Source organism: Ammodytes marinus (genome assembly GCF_949987685.1).
Source record: "Ammodytes marinus genome assembly, chromosome: 5".
Lineage (NCBI taxonomy): Eukaryota > Metazoa > Chordata > Actinopteri > Uranoscopiformes > Ammodytidae > Ammodytes > Ammodytes marinus.
This window is the reverse complement of record NC_137234.1, coordinates 8,943,182-8,964,070: the sequence shown is the minus strand read 5'-3', so window position 1 is coordinate 8,964,070 and position 20,889 is coordinate 8,943,182. Positions and strand designations below refer to the sequence as shown.

The 20,889-nt window shown below is 39.2% G+C and overlaps 1 protein-coding gene across 1 annotated transcript; it reads right to left on the bottom strand.

Moving 5' to 3' along the window:
- Window positions 1–130: 130 nt before the first annotated feature.
- Window positions 131–19,613, bottom strand: cat (catalase). The gene is made up of 13 exons (XM_080027325.1): window positions 19,457–19,613; window positions 15,385–15,556; window positions 14,746–14,856; window positions 13,731–13,861; window positions 13,023–13,127; window positions 12,677–12,802; window positions 12,379–12,570; window positions 11,635–11,787; window positions 10,975–11,113; window positions 10,478–10,608; window positions 9,407–9,514; window positions 986–1,069; window positions 131–793 (listed from the first exon to the last, which is right to left on the bottom strand). The coding sequence occupies exons 1-13, from the start codon at window positions 19,520–19,522 to the stop codon at window positions 728–730; spliced, it is 1,584 nt and encodes a 527-aa protein (XP_079883451.1). The 5' UTR covers window positions 19,523–19,613; the 3' UTR covers window positions 131–727.
- Between the last annotated feature and the right edge of the window lie 1,276 nt (window positions 19,614–20,889).

Genomic DNA, 20,889 nt, shown 5'->3' with positions numbered 1-20,889 from the left:
CTGCCCTTAGTATAAACAAAAAAACACTATAACATTAGAGAAGCCACGAGCCAATCCAACAAAACAAATCCAACAGTTTTACTGACTTGAACCCATATTCAAGATAAATGCAGTACATGTCTTATGCAGTTTTATTTATTAATACAATTTATTTATTTTTTAATGTCACTTGAAAGTAGACAAGACATTTGGAACAGCTTCATTTGTCTTCTTCGAACTTAAGTTCAGGAAAATAGTTGGATCATAACAACATAGTAGTTCAACAACCTGAGAAATTATTAGAGACAATCATTACTTATATTACTTAACAGCAGTTGGGGTTATGTGATTTCATGCAATCAAATAAAAAAATAAAATAAAATAAAATAGAAGTATTTTTAAAATACATTTTTTAAGGCTTTATGTGGTTAAAGTCAGGAACTTAAATTAGGCGAATCCTGTTGAATCTTTTCAAAGCAGCTGTTCATTCAAGACAAACAACTCTCAGGGTTTTTATCAGAGATCAAGAGCATTCTGAATATTGCTAGCTTTGTGCCTTCTTTAAAAAAAACTTGATTGACTGAATTATAAATGAACTAACCCCAACACGCACACTACATGATTAGCAGTTCAGTCAGTAACTGGAGAGGTAAATACAATCTCGTTACTTGTGGTAGCAGTCGGTATTAAAGTAGTGCATTTGCTGTTGGCTAAATGAGGGGGCAGCCCCCAGTTATATGTTAAGGCTTTACATCTTGGAAGAAGCTGCGACGGCCGAGGCTCCCGGACGGCTGTAGACACGCACAGATGTGTTCTGAGAATAAAGTGGAAGAGAAAGAGAGAAAGGTGGCGTTAGCTGTTTATGTAACAGAATATAAGCATAGTTAATATCAAACTTGTGCTATTAACACATGTTATAAATAAATAAATAAATACGTAAATGAAAGGAAGAACAATAAAGCTCCATCTTATCATTAATATTATTCTCTGTGGACCATGAGTTTACCTTCTTGGCCTCCCCGTTGTACTTGTTGAGAAGGGTCTGAACCCTGTTTCCATAGTCAGAATGGACAGCCTTCAGGTTCTCCACCTGCATGAAGAACATGACAATTAGACTTAGGGTGTATTCACACATGCTGTGTTTAGTTCGGTTGAAACGAACTCAGGTGCACTTCCACCTTCGGTGCGCATCTTTCAGACAGGTGTGAAAACAGCAATCGCACTCGGGGACGGACCAAAGAAACGCTCCGAGACCCAGCTGAAGAGGTGGTCTCGATGCGCTTCGAAACGCACTCTGCTGCAGTTCGTTTGTGATGTGAATTTGGCCGGACTCGATCCGACCCAATTGCAGGAAGCACTGCGCCTTTTCTTTCTTTTCTTTTTAATTAAATCGCCATCAGATTCACATTATGGGAAAGTGTTGTTGTCGCCATTGTTAGGAAGATTAGTTGTGGTTTGACCGGGAGCCCCGAGCGAAAATATTACATTTGATAATGACGCCTGCGGATCAGCGATCAGATGGAGAGGAGCGTCTCCCGTAGCCTACAGTGCCAACAGGTTCACGCTGCGCTTTGCATGAAGTGTGTGTTTTTATTGTTCTTCCCAACGGGACCGTCAATACTGTCCCCGTGTCAGTTTGGTGCTGAACTGCGCCGAACTGACACCCAGCTGATACACAGCTTAATCAGCTGTGTTTCAGTTTGAGCCTATTCTTCACGCGAGCCGCGCGTCCTGCAGCAAAAATACAGTAAAAATTATGTTTCACATCGTAGGCTAGAAGCCACATAACGTGGCATTGTCATAGGGCTACATATTATAACCATATGAAACAACAATAATTTTATGTTTTTCTTCTTTATTTATAGGCTAGATGTAGGCATTGTTATTATTTTATATATATCAATGATACATTCGCAGTTTTTACTTCGTTCTTCCTGCTTCTCTCCACCCCAGAATGTCTGTCCAATGAATGAATGACCTCAGATCACGTGTGGTTTTGCTTCGTAATGCTGGTTCACTTGCAAAAGGGGCAATATGAAAGTGGACCACACCAAAAAAAAAAAATCCAAATTCTATTTGGTCTGGACCAAAGCAAGTGAACTAACGGACTTTCCCTGTGTGAATACACCCTTAAAGGCCCCGGAAACTTATTGTTTATAATCTTACTATACTTATTACAAGTTAGAATCTGATGACATGTCACAAGTGAAACTGTAAAAATCCAATTAATGGGCAACTGGTGGATTTTTTTTTCTTGCTTTATTTGACAGATTTAGAGAGACAAAGTTGAAATGGGGCAAAGAGGGGAGGGAGGACATGCAGAGAACCGACCACGTTTTGGATTCGAACCGGGGTATGCTATGACGACGACCGAGCCTCTAGGGTGACGCTCTAACCACTACACCACGAGCGCACGCTAACTGGTGGATTTTAGTGTGTGAAGTGAAACTGTTATCTGACCACAGAGCAACTTCTGTAGGCACGAAGCTTAAGAGGCTGACACGGACGAAAACTAAACTTGATGCCTGGATGGAAGATAAATAAACTCAGCTATTTGTTATCTGTTAAACTGTTATGTATGATTTAAATCACTGGTGGTTCTTTGTATGATACAATGATGGACCAATACAATAAATACAAACCCAATCTATTTGGATATTCTGCTTCACATTTAAAATGTTTTATGTCATCTTTAAAACAATTCTACTAGGTCATAGGTCAACATTTTCTTTAAATATTATGCCTGCGTAACTGAAACTTAACATATGACAATCACATGACATCTTCCATCCTGTTAAAAAACTGAATCGGCTGCAAACAAGGCATTTTGTGCTATCCAAATTGACCAGCTCTTCTATACCAGCAGACACAACCCTTGTTGATTTTGTTCTTTCTATCAACCCATCTCAAAAGAGACTTGTCTCTGCGTTCTATGGCAGGATGTTGGATCTAAGACATGCCTCTATGGACAAGATCAAAGCAGCATGGGAAGGGGACCTGGGCTTCTCTTTAGCGGAAGATGCATGGAGCTCCATTCTTAAACATGTTAATTCCACCTCTATATGCGCTCGACATTGCCTGATCCAATTCAAAGTGGTTCATAGGGATCATATCTCAAAAGCCAAATTATCCACAATTTATTCTGATGTTAGTCCACTGTGCGTAAGATGTAACATCTATGAAGCCTCTCTACTTCATATGTATTGGTTGTGCCCCAGCCTTAACACATTCTGGGTAGAGGTTGTAGCATTTCCCAACATTTATGTTATTATGTTAAAAGGAGTCAACACAGAACTATTTGAGTTAAGCAAGAAAGTCACAGGTCATACAGTGACCTTATAGACTGCAACCCCAAGCAGGAGTTGCAAACAGAGCAGTAAACAGACACTGAACACTATTGCGATATCTTGCCACATCGTGCCACGAATAGCCACAGATCTGACATTTAGAAAGGATAGACACACAAACAGACACACACACACACAAACACCCACAAACATACACACACACAGTCACCCACACAAACACATGCACACACACACACACACACACACACCCCCACACACTCACACACACAGACCCACAGAAACACATGCACCCTCTTACACACATACACACACACACCCACACACTCACACACACACACCCACACACACACACCCACACACACACACACACACACCCGGACACACAGACACACACACACAGAGATAGTATAAAACCAAGGCCATTTCACTAGAAACGGCGCCTTTATGCCCGAGGAAAAAGCTGTTGAGGAGGGCCCCCGTTTCCCCGAGTTGAGGGTAGGCTAGATACCTAGGATAGGGTGAGATGAGATCTGAACTATTGTAAGGAATAAGTACATTTGTGTTGGATGATAGAAGTTGTCTATTGAGCTGAAACCTGCTGTCAACCTTTAATAAAGTATCCTGTTGGACCAACTCTCCTGTTCTCCGCGTCTACCTTTGCCTGAAGATGCCTGTCTCCTCCTTGTAGAAGTAAACGTTATGTTAGTGGAACAAATAATGCCCACTCGGCCACGATGACAACACATTCTTCCACTACAAGGTCTTCCAAACATTATCTCAGGTGTTATACATAAATTTGGAACCAAAACCTTTAATTGCACTTTTTGGGGTCACTGACGAGGTGGTTGGACTAACTGCAGTTAAGCGACGTACTATAGCTTTTGCCTCTCTTCTGGCCCGGCGAACCATTTTGTTGAGGTGGAGGGAACCTGTCCCGCCCACTCATGCACAATGGCTGAGAGATGTTGGTTGCGTTCCGAATCGCATACTCTTTCTTTTTTCTATTCTACATACTACATCCGACGATAAAAATAATCTAGTTAGGATGCAGTAGGCATACTATTGGGACATACTTTACTCTCTTATTTCATCATAACATTGCGCCTTGATCTTGCCTCTTGCTTTTATATCCGTCGCATCCCCGTTTGTTTTCATATGGAGGCTTCGTCGATGTGACGTCACTTCACGTGTGCACTGGATTGTGGGTCAGAATCGCCCAAATAGGATGCACTTTTCAATACTAACAATCTTGGCCGCATGAAGTAGGACATCCGGGTACTTCTAACCATCCTAAATCTGGCCACAAGAATCGGGACATCCTAAATCTTTTTTCTACATACTATATAGTAGAAAGTATGCGATTCGGAACGCAACAGTTATATCCTGCCTTAAGCTGGAGAAAATCAGGTACTCTCTTCGGCATTCCAGTGCAGGGTTTAAAAAAGCATGGGGACCTTTTTTGAACTCATTTCAGTCTTTGTGAATGCTTGACAATCAAGCAAAGGTAAATGGGAATACAGTCATTCCATTCCCTAAATCAGGGGTGTCAAACTCTGGCCCGCGGGCCAAATCTGGCCCGTTTCAATATTTAATCTGGCCCGCGAACCAATTCGGCAATTCCATTCAATTTGGCCCAAAAAAAAAAAAAAAAAAAATCATGATTTTTTTTATTTATTTTTTCCCTCATGCGGAGCCTGTGCCATATCCGCACGTCGCACACGCTCCCAACCGTTAGGACACTCGCACAGCTTACCACTAGGAATGTCTGCTGAAAGTTCCACAGCTCAGGATTTTAAGCCATGAATTGATGAATTTGCATTGAAGAAAAGATGTCAGTTTTCTAATGGCTGTAAATAGGCCAATCTGTGGCTAAATAGCATGCTAATATGATGATTGATTGTGTCAACTGTCTAAGGATGAATGCTAACATTATCTGGTTTCTAACTTTTGCCTGAAGTTACAATATAGCTCACTAGCTAACGTTAGATACAGGGTTCGTACAGATGCTTGAAAGTCTGGAAAATGCTTGATTTTCAATCGAGTGTTTTCAAGGTTTGAAATGTGCTTGAAATCTGAACACTGTGCTGGAAAATGCTGGATTTTCTCTTTATTGACCAGTGTCGTAATTCATCAAATTCTTTCATTTTTTTATTCTGTAAATTAAAAAAAAAATCTGTCGCAATGTTTTCTTCGCCGCCGTCTTGTATGCACGAGTGCAGTTGCTCCCCGTGTTTTCTTTCCTGGGACACGCGCCACACCTGGCGATCGCTCCAGGAATTATCCAGAACCACGAGTCGCTGCTCATGGACCTATTGCTCCCGATACTTCCATATCAGATATCCGTTTCCATTTGGTTATGACGAGGCCCTAATAACCGACAGGCATAGGCTACTGTACGGTCTGCTTTAAGTACCTCCAGCTGTACACAATGGGGGAATCGGCACTTAGAGTTCCTGCCAAAGGTAAATCAGTTGAGAATTTTTTTTTGTTAAAACGTATCGGACTATGTCACTCTGGTTGACTGTTCAATCATGTTCTTCTTTGCAAGTTACACCAAATCCCGAGTTTGTATGTGTAATTGACTTGTTGATACAAATAAATAGCATGCTAAATTGATGCTCAACACCGTTAGCAATTAGCTGACCAGCTAGTTTTCAATAATGTATTGCTCCAAAATTCATGTTGTTAGCTAGATAACGTAAGCTTGGAGGTTACTTCATTGTAACGTGATGTTACACTCATGCGAGGAAATTGAGACCTCCGCGAACGTTTGGAGACAGTTTAGAGACTCCCTCGCGACTGCAGTCTCCAACTTGTCGCAAACTGTCGCAGCCCAGTGAGATACGGGCTTAACAGACATGAGTGCCGTGACTTCCTCTTTCTGAACGCGCATTAACGTTATACTTTGATGTGCACTGTGCATTCGAAGCGTGAGGCGAGCCCCCTCCCTGCACCTTCTCTATGTGTGTTGATAGCGTGCCAAGTTTCCGCTGATAAGAATTGTGTCCCCGCCGGCCGGCATCAAACATATTAACGCTTCAATTTCACTCAAGTAAATTCAGAAGTTCTTTGGATCGTTTTGTACATTGTTTTTGGTACATTTGTTTGAAAATTAGGTTTGCAAAGTTATTAATGGCTCATCCGCCAATAAAAATGCTTTTATTCTTCTGTGTAATTAACTGTATCCTATGTATTGCACATTTATAGCACTTTTCATAACACAAATTAAGGTAGCATAGAGGAGGGAGCCTACTAAAATAAAATATCTGGGTTGGTCCCCAGATGTTTTTATTTTAGTAGGTTGGTTTGCATTGGTGTTGAACTGTTCCCTACTTGTTTTCTTCTTTGAATAAAGCCTAATGCTGCTAGTAAAATACCACCAGCCACTCAACCCTCAATAGTAGACATGATATAGAATAATTACCTTTATTACAGTTTAACCAAATGTTTTAACAATAGGCTACAGGAGATATTTGAAAGCACTACACATGCATTGTAGGCTATTCAATTAAATTTGTGTCAGCGGAACCGTGAATGTTCTCCTTTTTTTCATTAAAATGAATGCAGAAAAGGCACACATTGCTTCATAAAAATTCACCAGAATGCAGGAAATTAAGTGTTTAATGCTCAAAGATTTTTGGGGGGGACCCCCAGACCTCCACTTCTAATGTGTCCACACCCAATGTTTACTTAAAACTTGTCCTACGACTTTGCAATTCATGAATTAGTTTATTTTAATAAGATTTTTGATGTTTTATCACATTTTCCAATTGTCTTTATTTCTGATGTATTATAAACAATATGTAAACTTGCAGGACACTAGCAAAAATAATTGGCTGGGAGAGAGGACACTGCAGCAGCACTGATATAGAGTGACAATATGCTCCATCTCATGTGATATTGCTCAAGTATAGTCATGTTGTTATTAACCTGATAGAAGATGGTCATTTTTGGCATATGAACTAAACTGATAAAGGTCTCCTTAGGGCCATACTGCAATTTGGTGATTGTCCATACACATTATATTATGAACACTCCCATTTTACAGATAAGGCAATGTATGAAATCATAAGCATTTATTTATATACTGTATATATTTAAAGCTTCGGCTTCCTTGAAAAAGTTGACATTGTATCTTGAAAGTGCTGGAAAAGTGCTTGAATTTTACTCTTAAAAAGCTGTACGAACCCTGTAGATACCCGCTGATAGCCCACCCCTTTTGTTTCCAATGGTGGCTTTGCATTTCATTACCAATGTAAAGTGTCATAAATAGCTAACACTGGTGCTGGGTCATGATTCCTATACAAAAATAAAATTTAAAACGTGATATGTTTTGAATGTGCAGAAAGTTTTGAAAAATCCAAGAGAAAACATATTGTCGCTCAATCCAGGATGCCTGAGAGCCTTACTGCATTATAGTCCTTTATAATTGTTTCACCAGGAACCTGAATGTTGTCTTTTCCTTTACAAAAATAAAGACATTTCCACAATAAATTGACGCAGAAAAGGCACAGAAAACCAACACAGAAAAATCCACCAGAATACAGGAAATTAAGTGTTTGACGCACAAAAATTTCTGGGGGAGCACCCCCATACCCCCCACATATAATTTGTCCCCCAAAATATGTAAACAAAATCTAGCCTATGCCTCGTATGTACGCAGGTTATATACCTAGATATGTTGTTTGAGTTTTGGATTAAAAAGAAGGCATGTCAGTAAGCGACATGTCTGGCCCTTCGTGTGATTATCATGTCGTAATTCGGCCCTTGGTGAAAATGAGTTTGACACCCCTGCCCTAAATGATTATAACTATTGTGGCAAGATACTGGCAGTGACTTGGGAGGGATTATTTGGGGTATTTTGATGTTTTTTTTTTCATTGTTTGTTTTGATATAAGTGGCATAAGTTGTTTTGTATTTATTATTTTCATACAACCTGTCTTTAACAAATGAACAACTTTGCACTTTGTTATACTAAAAAAAATAAAAATAAAAGGATCTTGATTTTTTTTTTTAAACTGAATCGGTGGATATTATTTCAACAATATACATTACAAGGTTATGTTAAATTTTACCCCAGTTTGTTCGTTGAGAAATTTGAAATACATTTTTTTTAATGTTTGTAACACACTTTGAAACTTTCTTTTGTTTGATTGGGGTTAGGAGTTAGTTGCAATATGAATGTGTTTGTGTTATCACACACACACACACACACACACACACACACACACACACACACACACACACGAAACCACATTTCCTGAGCACAGACACTCTGGAACCTTTCGTATTCAAAAAGCTGCATCCTGTGGTGTAACGAATAATAGAGGCCAGCAGGCAGACTTTTGCAGATGTGTTTAGACTACCAGATAAGAAATTGAACAGGCCACATACAAGGCCACTTCACACTTTGCATTATCACAGACAAACTGAACTGAGCTGAGAACTGCTAAATTGGTCTCTAAATGCCATGTTTGTTTTATTTTTATTTTTTATTGTCAGTTTTATTTTTCATTTTTAAAATGTTCTGAAACAATAACTGTGTATCTGTGTATCAAAATCCGAATCTGATGAAAACGGGGGCGGGACCTGATAAGCCTTTGGCTTCTTCCGTCACCCTTCGGACAACACAAAGTTAAATGTATGAATATATGAAAGAGAAAATTGTGTATTGTGTGGAATTGTCCGAAAGAATAATAAATAAATCACGTAGCATCTCTAAACACCCAAACTCGGTTCACCAACGCAATAGTTAAAGGCCTACTTCACCGGTTTGAATATGAAGGTGTATTGAATTCTGAGATCCTATGTAGTATAAATGTGCGAAAAAAATTGAAATCGGTTCATCCTAGCCTGAGAAAAGGCAGAAAGAGTGTTTTTTTTTAACCCTGTATTTCTCTTTCTCGTGACATCACAGAAAGAGAAATATAGGGTTAAAAAAAATCTTACTTTGTAAATATTACTGTGATGTCTTTTACTGTGACATCACAGTAATATTTACAAAGTACATGTTTTTTTAACCCATAAATACAACTTTTTTTAGGTTTATAAAAGTGTGTCGGTATTAAAGACAATAAGGTGATAGACTGTGTGGATACTATTAAGTGATGAGGACGCACCATGCGTTTTTGGATGAAGAGCTGGGCTCCCTTCAGGGCCCCTGCCATGTTCTGGCAAAGTCTCTGGCGCTCCTCTTCATTCAGCACCTCCGTGTAGAAGGCACAAACCTGCAATAACAAAAACACACACTTATATTATTTGAAGTCCATTTCATATAGAAATAGCATTTTATAAAAGGAACATTACCTGTTGCCCTACTGTAAATTAACAAATCTGCCCTGCTTATATACTATATACACTAACGGCTGTGCTTTTATTATGGAAAGTACTTTGTACAACCTTTTTGTGTATTAAATAAAGTTTGATTTGATTATAAAATAGATATTGTTATTTTGTCTCCACCTCTTTATATTGGGCTCTCTTTGCTGAGTGACTGAGCAGGAAGTGTAGAAAGTGTTTTAGTTTTTTTCATGGAGAGCAACACAGTAACAGTAAAGAGTTGAAAGAAGCTGAAACTCTCTGCAGAGCTGTGGAAAAGCACAGAGTCAAGTGATCATTCTCTGTAAGTCTGTCACTATGAGAGACACGTTTGGCATACAAGCAGCCATCTGAACCATTGTTGAAATAAAAACAAAATACTGATTAGTGCAGATTTAAAATGATATCTAAACCGAAAACAAGTGTATTGGAAATGCTTTTAAAAGAAAAAAATTAAACCATGACATGCACACAAATATAAATTAGTAACAGCGACAACACTAAAATCTTTTGTATATTGAGAAGTTAATGGTTTTATCTTATATTTTAACAGTTTTATGTGTAAAGAGATGGACCTTGATAACTTATACACGGTTTGAATAGTGCCCTAGTAACTCAGCATTACCTTCTGATATAAACACACCACTTGCAAATTGAGTATTATTTATAACTATTAAGACACCTGTTTAAGTAGGTCAACAAGCTAGACTACTGGCTCTTCTGCGCTGGTAACCTTGACATTGTGCGACAGCAGAGTACAGTTGGTGAGTGAGTGTGTGAATCACAAAAACACACTTATTAAACTCTTGTGGCACAGATGGCTGGGCCACAGAAAACGGGCCCTTACAAAAAGTGTGAGGTTATATCTTCACCTGTGTGTAATTATCATCATCCGCACTGTTGTAACGTCCCACGTCTGGAGACACCTGGAACCTGGTCTCCACATACTGAGGCTGGGTCTCTGGGGCGCTGAAGCTGTTGGGAAAGTAGTTTGGAGCTCCACCTAGAGGCCGGACGTAACCAAAACACTGGTGAGTTGGATAGGAAGAAGAAAATGCTTTTGGGCTGGAATTCTTTACATACTGAAGTAAATATGACTACAACAGGAAAATGTCACTTATTAGGTTACAGTGGTATGTGGTAAGTGTTCATACATTCAACACTGTTGGGAGAAACTGGTCAACTGAATTGTGATTGTCGAGCTATTTGTGATGAAGATATTTCATTATGTTAAAAGCATTTGATACAGTCCAAATGGCGCCATCTGTTGGGTGATCCTTAGTGTTGCATTTGTGTGGAAGGATTAAAAGGACAGTTTCACAGTTTCGGGAGCAGTATCATCCAGAGTTTAGACTGGACTAGGATTTACCCTGGTTGTCATACATGCACATGGGACCATCGCGCTGGTAGTTGGCCACACGGGTCCTGAAGGGGCAGTTGACAGGGATCTGCAGGTAGTTGGCTCCCAGCCGGTGTCGATGTGTGTCTGGGTAGGAGAAGAGACGACCCTGGACAGAGATAAAAGTAATGGGAACACTGTTGGTCTCAAAGGAGGAGTTCACACCAAGCACTTTATTCACAAGCATTAAAGGAATACTTCACCCATATAGAACCGGCGTTCTATCATTATAAAATCGCTATTATAATGTAATGAATGAGGTTTTTCCTCCCTCAGTCTTCCCTCAGGCTTCTCTTGGCCAAGCTGTCCTGTTAATCCTAACCCTACATTTTACCATGTGTGATGTCACGCATGGGAAAATGTAGGGTTAGACAGTGAGACCATGAAACACTCTTTCTGCCTTTTCTCAGGCTAGGATGATGAACTGATTTCTAAAATGTTTGCACTTTTATACTACATAGGATTTCAGAGTTCAATACACCTTCATATTTCCAAAGGTGAAGGGGGTCTTTAAGTCAGGCTTTAGACCTGCTGGAAGAAGGGATGGGATGAGATAACCGGTTTCAAGCTTTTTTTTTTTTTTTACTTTTTATTCAATTCATTCTGACTGAAAATCTGTGGTGGCGTTACCTGCAGCATCTTGTCGGGGCTGGGCTCGATGCCCGGTGGCATGTTGCTGGGGTCAAAGGCCAGCTGCTCCACCTCTGCAAAGTAGTTGGCTGGGTTCCTGTTCAGCACTATTTTGCCCACGGGGATCAGAGGGTATTCTTTGTGTGACCAAACCTGAATGAGAAAGCATCGTTAGCTGAAAAATACCATTCCCTATTACTGCTGGCTGGGCAAGTAAAGCCTTTCTTTCATAGCATTATACATTTCATTTTTGTGAACATTTTCAAAACTAAAAAAGATTAAATAATTAAAAAGATAATTATGGCTTTTATGAAATTGAAGAAACAGTCACAGTCCAGAGCAGTGATATAAAAATTAGGCTGACAAGATCATATACAGCTGCCCCAGGAATACGCAACTCATTAATAAACAGTTTTTCCATAAACTCATAAACTGTGGCATTAAATCATACCTCACTTAATGTCTGTATTTAGTTTTGTCATTTTTACTTCAACACATACAGTTTAGTCTAATAGTTATTTGGGGAATTTTGGATAAAGGGATTCACAAAACAACAGTAATATTCACACACACTGTATATGATTTGTCTTTAACATTTACAATACCTGGTACATACTTTTTTGGAACCTCTACGGCTTAAGTACCAAAAATTAGAATGAAAAAAAAAAAAAAAAAAGGAAAAGCGCGTTAAGTAAGAATCAACTTAAAGGCTCAATTTGTTGTGCTGTGGAGGTGGTGTGGTACCTTGGTGAGATCGAAGGGGTTGAACTGGAACTTCTCTGCCTGCTCAAAGGTCATGACCTGGATGAAGAAGGTCCAGGATGGAAAGTTGCCGTTGGCGATGCTGTTGAACAAGTCTCCGATGGCGTAGTCTGGGTTGGTGGAAGCCAGGCGGTCGGCCTCCTCTACGGGCAGATTCTTTATCCCTTGATCAGTCTAAAAAAATTTAAAAAACACAACATATGACATAACATAAGCAATGCCAAAATCAAAGGAAATTGCTGTATGGTGATATATGGATTAGATTTAGTCTCAAACAGACCTTGAAGTGGAACTTGCAGTAGTGACGCTCGCCCTCTGCATTGACCAGTTTGAAGGTGTGAGAGCCGTAGCCGTTCATGTGACGGTAGCCATCGGGCAAACCTCGATCGCTGAACAAGAAAGACACCTGCACAGGGAACACAGGACAGACGACAGGAGATGATGACAAGTCCTTCAATGTGCCATGTAGCTACTGTTGATGAAAAAAACTACAAAACAATTACTGCAGGTATAAATGTAACTCAATATTGCACATAAAGCACACAGCCCACTGCCATTTCCCCATTGGAAAAATGTGTCCGAACATTGGACTAGAATCTGTCATGGACCACAGAAGCAGCAGCTACCTGATGCAGACTCTCGGGCCTCAGGCTCCAGAAGTCCCACACCATGTCGGGGTCTTTCATGTGGGTTTGGGGATTGCGCTTCTGAGAGTGGATGAAGGACGGGAACTGGAAAGAGGGAAGGTCAATGTCATATGTTTGACACTTTTGATCGATGTTATCAAAAAAGTGAGTTAAAGCTATAGTGTGTAACTTTTTCATATAAATGGATGTTGGTTACATTCGAGCAATCGCGAAATTAGTTGACATAAGTTGATTAAGCCCATCAGCTCCACAAAAGTCTCTCTGTATCGCCCAAGTGTGGCAGCGTTTACAAACTTGTGTCGCCCCCCTGACACTGGCACAGGAGCTCAGAAAAATCCCAAGAAGCGCCTAAGAAATGTTTCAGTTGTTGATTCTACTGCTAGGAAAAAACCTAGACATAAAGTAGAAAGAATAAATTCCATGCTTGATCAACGAAGGCTTTCCTTATGTAGATGCGCTGACAGTGTTGTTGTAATTCCTCAGAATTCCTCATGGGGGCGACATAAGTTACACACTATAGTTTTAATGCGTATATGATCATGTTTGTGATGCAGTAATGACATACAGGCTATGTCTCCATTGTTTTGTTTTTTAAATAAATTCAAGTTATTCAAGTCTTTCACAATAATGTTCCTAGATTTATTTCATGTTTGAGAGAAAACCTCAACCTCATCCACCGCTACTCACCAGCATGGAGTCCCTGATGAAGAAAATGGGAGTGTTGTTGCCTGTCAGGTCCCAGTTGCCCTCATCAGTGTAAAACTTGACTGCAAAGCCTCGGGGGTCTCGCACAGTGTCTGCTGAACCTGATTCACCAGCTGAAATTACATAATGCAAATAAGAGATCAAATAAATCAGGAAAATAATATGGTAGAATTCCACAGACATTGAAGCAGCCATTGTTCCTTATTCAAAAGTAAGTTAAGGCATCAACGATTTGTCAAGCCAATGAAAAATAACTGTTTTGATAATCATTTAAGTAGAACAGCTTTACATTTGATGACCACCAAATGTGAGGATCTGCTGCTTCTCCTTGCCCTAAATTAAAGTAAAGGAATAGGACACTGTAGTGGATTTGTTTTTAAATGCTTTAACTGTTTTCATAAAGTTCATAGATCGGGGGATGACTCGAGAAAAAGTTCAGTAGATTATAATAAGTATATATCATATTTATCGGTAATGGAACTAATTGCTAATAACAGTTCTGCAATAAATGTTAAGGTTCAATCATCTGAAAAAATAAGCTTTTAAGGGAAAGGAAAAGCCGTGGTCTTTGTAGTCGAGACTTCAGCTGATAAAAATGCATGAACACTTGCTAGTGTAGCTGCAAGTGTGAGTGGCCCTGTGCAAATTCTGATGCCGCTCATACTAATCTTATTAAACATCCGAGCCATCGAGTGTGCCAACCTCACCCGGTGAAGAGAGATAACCAACGTGGGTCCAGTTTTATACACACCCAACCACTACGAAAGTAGTTTTTACCAAAACAGGTGTCCTTCTGAAATATTATGAAATAAACGTCTATCTGAATATCATACTTTAAAACATTTTTTTTTAAATGTGCTCTGAAACTGTCCTCACACCATGAGACAGCATATTTCTTTATACCTTAGTAGTAGAAAATTATTTGTGAGGATATTAAATCCATGGAGAGTTGTCTTTTGAAAACAACGATGAGAACCCATAACATGGTTATTCTTACCCACAGTGGAGAAGCGGATAGCGATAGGCGTAGTCTTGCCGACACTCTCAAACACCCTGGCCTTGGTGTAGCGGCTGATGTCATGAGTCACCTCAAGGTAGCCAAACGCCCCTGTATCATGGAGGAGAAATAATACGACATGTCATTGTTTGGCTCATATTCATATAAACTTAAACATGTCTGGTTCATATACAGTATGTGACTGCTCTGATTAGTGCACTATAAAGAATGCAGCTCCTTCCAGAGAACCAGCAAACACCATGTGCTCAATCTCTAGCAAAGGCTTGACACCTAAGTGTGCACATTTGCATACTATCCAATATCAAAAACCAGTGTGAATATTCTACTACAGGAGAAAACAAGACCTAGCTCTATACTCTTATTATTTTGACAATTCAACTCCACAGCATTTCTGATGAAGTCTGTGAGAGCCTCAGTAGTCTTTCACAATTTTTGGCATACTGCATTTTACATGCATGTATAACTACTACATCCTAATATTTTTCTGGCATATTAAAAAGTGTGGAAGTATTGGTATTGGACTTCAGTGTCAGTTTCAAGAATTGTTTTAGCACCTAAACAGGGAACATAGAGCCAGGTGACACAGAAAAAAAAAACTTTGCAGGAGAGGCCAGTCACCTGCTCCCTTGGCGTGCACCACTCTCTCTGGGATGCGCTCCCGGTCGAAGTGGGCCATCTCATCTGTGAAGACCACATCCTGGACCAGCAGTGGGCCCTGTGGCCCTGCTGTCATCAGGTTCAGCTTGTCTCCAACTGGATGGCCGGCCCCCGTGGTCAGTGTGTCTGGCCTCTGTTGCAAACACAATCCGCATTAAAAAACACATGATTCACACACCACACATGGAATGTTAAGTATGTTAGGCCATTTAAAAAAGGGCTTTATGTGTGCATATATCAGGCAGGCCCGGATTAAGTGGAAAGATTACACTAGGGATACCGCATTTTTTCGGGCCCCCTCACAACGGATACTTTATGATTTGGTGAAAAAACTACATACATTTGAACTGCAACAAGAGTATTATGCTCATTTATTTATTTATTTAGGTATTTTCATGCACCTTTTAGGCTTTGTTTCACTGTTTACGCAAATTGTTATCTTGTAACAATATTTGAAAGCATAGCCCTATATATTTTAGGGATTCACCGAAAGTTTGGCCACCGAAATGGCAAAATAAATCATGTTCAGTTACCAAATATTGACAAACTACTGACGAAACATTTGTTTAAGGGTTGCGAGTTTGTAAACGGGAGTAAAGAGAAAAGTAACCATGTATGCGAGCTCACGTCTGTTCGTGAGCTCACTGCAGGAGCATTTCTGTAAGGTGCGTCTGGTTTGACGACTAAAATTATAACCGGGGAGCAGAGCCGGCCCAAGCCTTCATAAGGCCCTAAGCAGAATTTGATTAGGGCCCCCCTCTCCAATGTTATCGTGGCCAAATGATTGACTATTGTTAAATGTGATTCACACACCCAGTTCATCCGCTAGTGCCTGCAACGTCCAGCTTAGTGAAAATAGTAGCCAGCCGAGATCCTGACTCTCCTCGGGGGTATATCCCCCCGGGGAGATTTTTTTACCATTTTAAAGTAAAATGCATGAATTTGGTGCACTTTGAGAGGGAAATTAAGAGGCTAAATCTAAGGAATTTTGTGTGAACAAATAATTTGGAGACACTGGCTCGGATGAAGTAGAATTAAAAGCTATTGAAGAAAGACATGGATTTTCCATAAAAATATTAATACAAAAAATATATAATTAATTCATAAACTCAATACCGAGTGATAAGTTAACCTCGGATGAACTGATTCAATTATTATGCTATTAACTATCCAGACCAAAACATTGTACTCCATTTTAACCTGCAATTTTTATTTTATTTGCTTCTTTTATTCGCGTTTAAATGTTTTATAATGTGTTTTATGTATTATAATCTTGCCCCTGTAAAGCACTTTGAGTGGCCTTGTGTCTGAATTGTGCTATATAAATAAACTTGCCTTGCCTTGCCTTGCCTTGTATTCCTTTTTTTGTATGATAACTTACATTTGCATAATATGATGTAAATATCAAACACACATACTAAAAATAGAAATGGTAATGGGCCCTAGGAACGTGCCTAGAATGCCTATGCCTAGATCCGGCCCTGATATCAGGCATTTAGATTTAAACTTGTGTTTCAAACAAGTCATACTATGCTAAGTAAGATAGCTACTAACGGTTAACATATGTTTTGAAATACATTGCGCTTCCATAATTAATTTGAATAAGTAAATAAAATAAAATTAGTTGAGTGTGAGAAAAATTACTGGATGGGAGCAAGCAACTGAATGCAGATTTCTGCAACTTGTGTGACAGTGTTGCTGACATTGTTGATGCACCAGAGGAAGCACTACACATCTTAAGTGGGTCCAACGAATGAATATGTGTTCACATGCACTAACACAGGGGTTCTCAACCTTCTGCAAGCTGGGCCCCCCCAAAGCTGGGTCATTGCAGTTGGGCCCCCCCACCGACCCTGACAACCCCCCCCCACACACACACAGACACACACACCACCCTACACAGATAGATAGATAGATAGATAGATAGATAGATAGATAGATAGATAGATAGATAGATAGATAGATAGATAGATAGATAGATAGATAGATAGATAGATAGATAGATAGATAGATAGATAGATAGATAGATAGATAGATAGATAGATAGATAGATAGATAGATAGATAGATAGATAGATAGATAGATAGATAGATAGCTAATCTATTATTGTTATTATCACAAGGGCTAGGCCAGTGGCGCACCTTTGAGTTGAACATTGGGTTTAGGGTTGGGGTCCGGAAATTTCTTATATTTTAACGTTAAATTCTGGTGCAATTTAAAAGCTAATTATGAGATTGTATCAATGAGACACTGAGGAAATGTTTTTTTTTTTAAATCTCCTTAGAAGAGAAGAAAATAGTAGCCTAAATAGAACATACACAGAATAAATTCTACAATAGGTATACCTGTTGTGAAAAAGCTTCACAAAACAAAGTCTATGATCAATGGGAAACACTGCTGTCTGACAACCCAGTTCAGAGAATGTTTCAACTATTGAGTCTTGGATTTGGAAAGTGGCCAGATTTAGCTCAAAATGCTACCTGCGATTAATGTGCTGTGCAGCCTGAACGCGGAGTTGTGTGTGTCTCAGTGGCGATTCCAAGAAATTTTGACTGGGGGTGGCCAAGGTGGGCCACAGAGCTAGAGTGGGGTGGCCATCGCACCCCTGAATTAATAGCATGTGATATGCTGTACAACCAATTCAAAGATGATTTATAATCCCAAATGCCCAAATCATGTTAGTATCCATTGTAATGTTTGTCAGAAAACTAAACCCCTGAAGGGAGTTCTGGGGGCATCCCCCCCAGAAGATTTTTTTGTGTTTTTAACATGTAATCTAAGCATTCTGGTGCATTCTGGCGAAGATAATAAAGGAAAAAGTCAATATTTATTTCAGTTCAGATGAATAGTAAAATTAGCAAGACAACATAACTTGCTAGCAGCCAGATGCCTAACAACTGGACAGCGGGACGGATGACAACTAGCTTTTGACCAAATATCTTGCTAAAAAAATAAACCTTTATTTATGAAATTCTGCCCTAAGAACATGTTACACTTGCTAACTACAAACTTAATTTTTTTTATTCAGATTTCAAAAATCTGCTGGGACACGTGCCCATACACATGCATGGGTGGCACGCATGTCACAAGCACACTTATGCTGTTTTCAAGACCTTTGCTGACCAGAGACCAGTTCTAGTGGCCACAGTCCTACCATTAATTCAGTACTTGAAAATTGCAAACTGATCTCATATCAGTGGATTGGAGTGTTTGTGTGATGAACTTGGCAACTACCTATCAAAAAAAGTTAAGAAATAAAAAAATACATATCATCTCTGAACTAGGCTACATATCAGGAAAAAAATTGAAAAAAAAAAAAAAAAAAAAAACCCAACTGAATGCAGATTTCTGCAACTTGTGTGACAGTGTTGCTGGCATTGTTGATGCACCAGAGGAAGCACTACACATCTTAAGTGGGTCCAACGAATGAATATGTGTTCACATGCACTAACACACCAAATTGTTGCATCTTGTTTATTTTTGCAGTTGTACATAATTAGCGTGACCAGTACAACATGCAAATTAACACGCATTGGTTGGAGTGACCTGTGGACTATAAGGGTTACTTTGGGTTATAACTGTTTGCTCTGGTGGTTATACAACGATCGGGGGTTGAAGTTCAATAGCAAGTATCCCTCTGGACAATGGTTCATATCTATACTGCATAACGCATTGACTGAAAAGGTTTGAGAAACGCTAAGAGGTTATCGTGGAGTAAAATACTTTGTTTTCTTTAAAGACAAAGGCCAGCCCAGTTTAGCCTGTAAGATTAGCAAACATCTTTTAGCAGGTTTCAAGGCAGCTCTTTATAATAACAGCCACTATAAACGCCCCTAAAATAAACAGTTAACATTACTAAACCTCTTGGAGATTGCTTATTAGCATATCTGTTGAGTCTGTTTATGCAGTGTTGAAGGCTAGCCCAAACGACAAGCTAGCGAGTTACCCCAAACGACCTCTCACCCATTTCTCTCAAGTAAGACAGCGCTACGAAGCTAACACAATTCGTTTCATATGCACGGGATATACAGACCTGAGAGCTTCTCGCCTCCTTCCATGTCTTCATTTGATCAGTGGCTTTATCCCTGTTGTCCGCCATCTCGACAGCTCAGCGCTATTGGACGTTTCAAACACAGTGAGATGTTGCAGAGAAAAGTGTTATCGGTTGTTGTCGACCCCAATGCCTCAATATTTTTCTTCCTGGACTTTGCTCGATGTAGCCCCGCCCACCCCCGGCGCCCCTCTCATCCGATTGGCTGAAAGGGGGACCGACCTGACCTGACCTACATTTGACAGAAGAGGGAAAAAAAGCACCAAACCAGGGATTTATTTATTGACTGGGAATGTTGATCCCATCCACGAGTTGTTTTTAAAAAGTAAGTGAGACATTTCTTGACACAAATGTGATTTTTAGAATTTTTTTTTTGTCAATAACATATTTGAAACTTGCTCACATTTCTTTTGGTATTGTGAATGTACGTATAAATTGTGAAAATATGTTTATAATAATTTATAATTTAATTTAATTAATTTCATGTTTTACCTTTTATTATCGAAATATTATATTTGGCTTTCAGGGTTTACAGAAAGAAGGATCATTAGCATTCAGGCCATTCCAACAAGATATACACACTGTGATACGTTGCTACTGTTGAATTGCTTTTATTTCAAACAGCATTCACACAATACACTGTATTCTTGAGGCACATTCACATCAAGTGCTAAATAACTTCATGCATGGTAGAATGTCGGCTACAGCTTTGTTGAATCGAATGCAAATGCTGATTGTAAATGAAAATATTGCTTTATTATTTGGCACAGTAGGAAATAGTGTCTATTATATGACCACAGGTGTGTTATTTTTGGATTGGTTTTCAGAGTGATGTGAGGAATGTAGACAAAATATTTGACCTAGAATGTAGAGTAGGTTCTGCTTGAAAAAAAAAATTCTGAATAAAAAAATCACAACAAATTTGCCGCTTTCAGAGTTAGCAGGTATTTCACTTGATTATTCACATTCAAAAGTTACAACAGAACAGTACTATCTCACAATGTTGTAGAGAATATCTCAGACGGATAGAAAGTCACCTTGACATCCTGACTTTTACAAGACCCTTGTCACATTATATACATTTTAACTTAAAATCATTTTTAGCGATATTATCATTCAGGCTCCAAGCAAAGTGGCACACATGTTTGAAGACATTTGCAGGTATCTCAATGACAAAAGCTTAAAAGGAGTGTGAAAAGTGCCTGGTAAAATAAAAATATATAGACCAATTCAAAATGTCAAGGTGTTTTTCCTTTAGCATAAAAGGAAGTGTAAACCCATTGAAAGGGGTTAGTATACTTTACATCACAAGTTAAACTCCCAGAGGTGTTTTGATAATAATGCATTAATCAGCAATGCCATTGGTGTTAAATATACTGTGGTGTTGTATAAATGAAAATGGATTTAGATGTCTA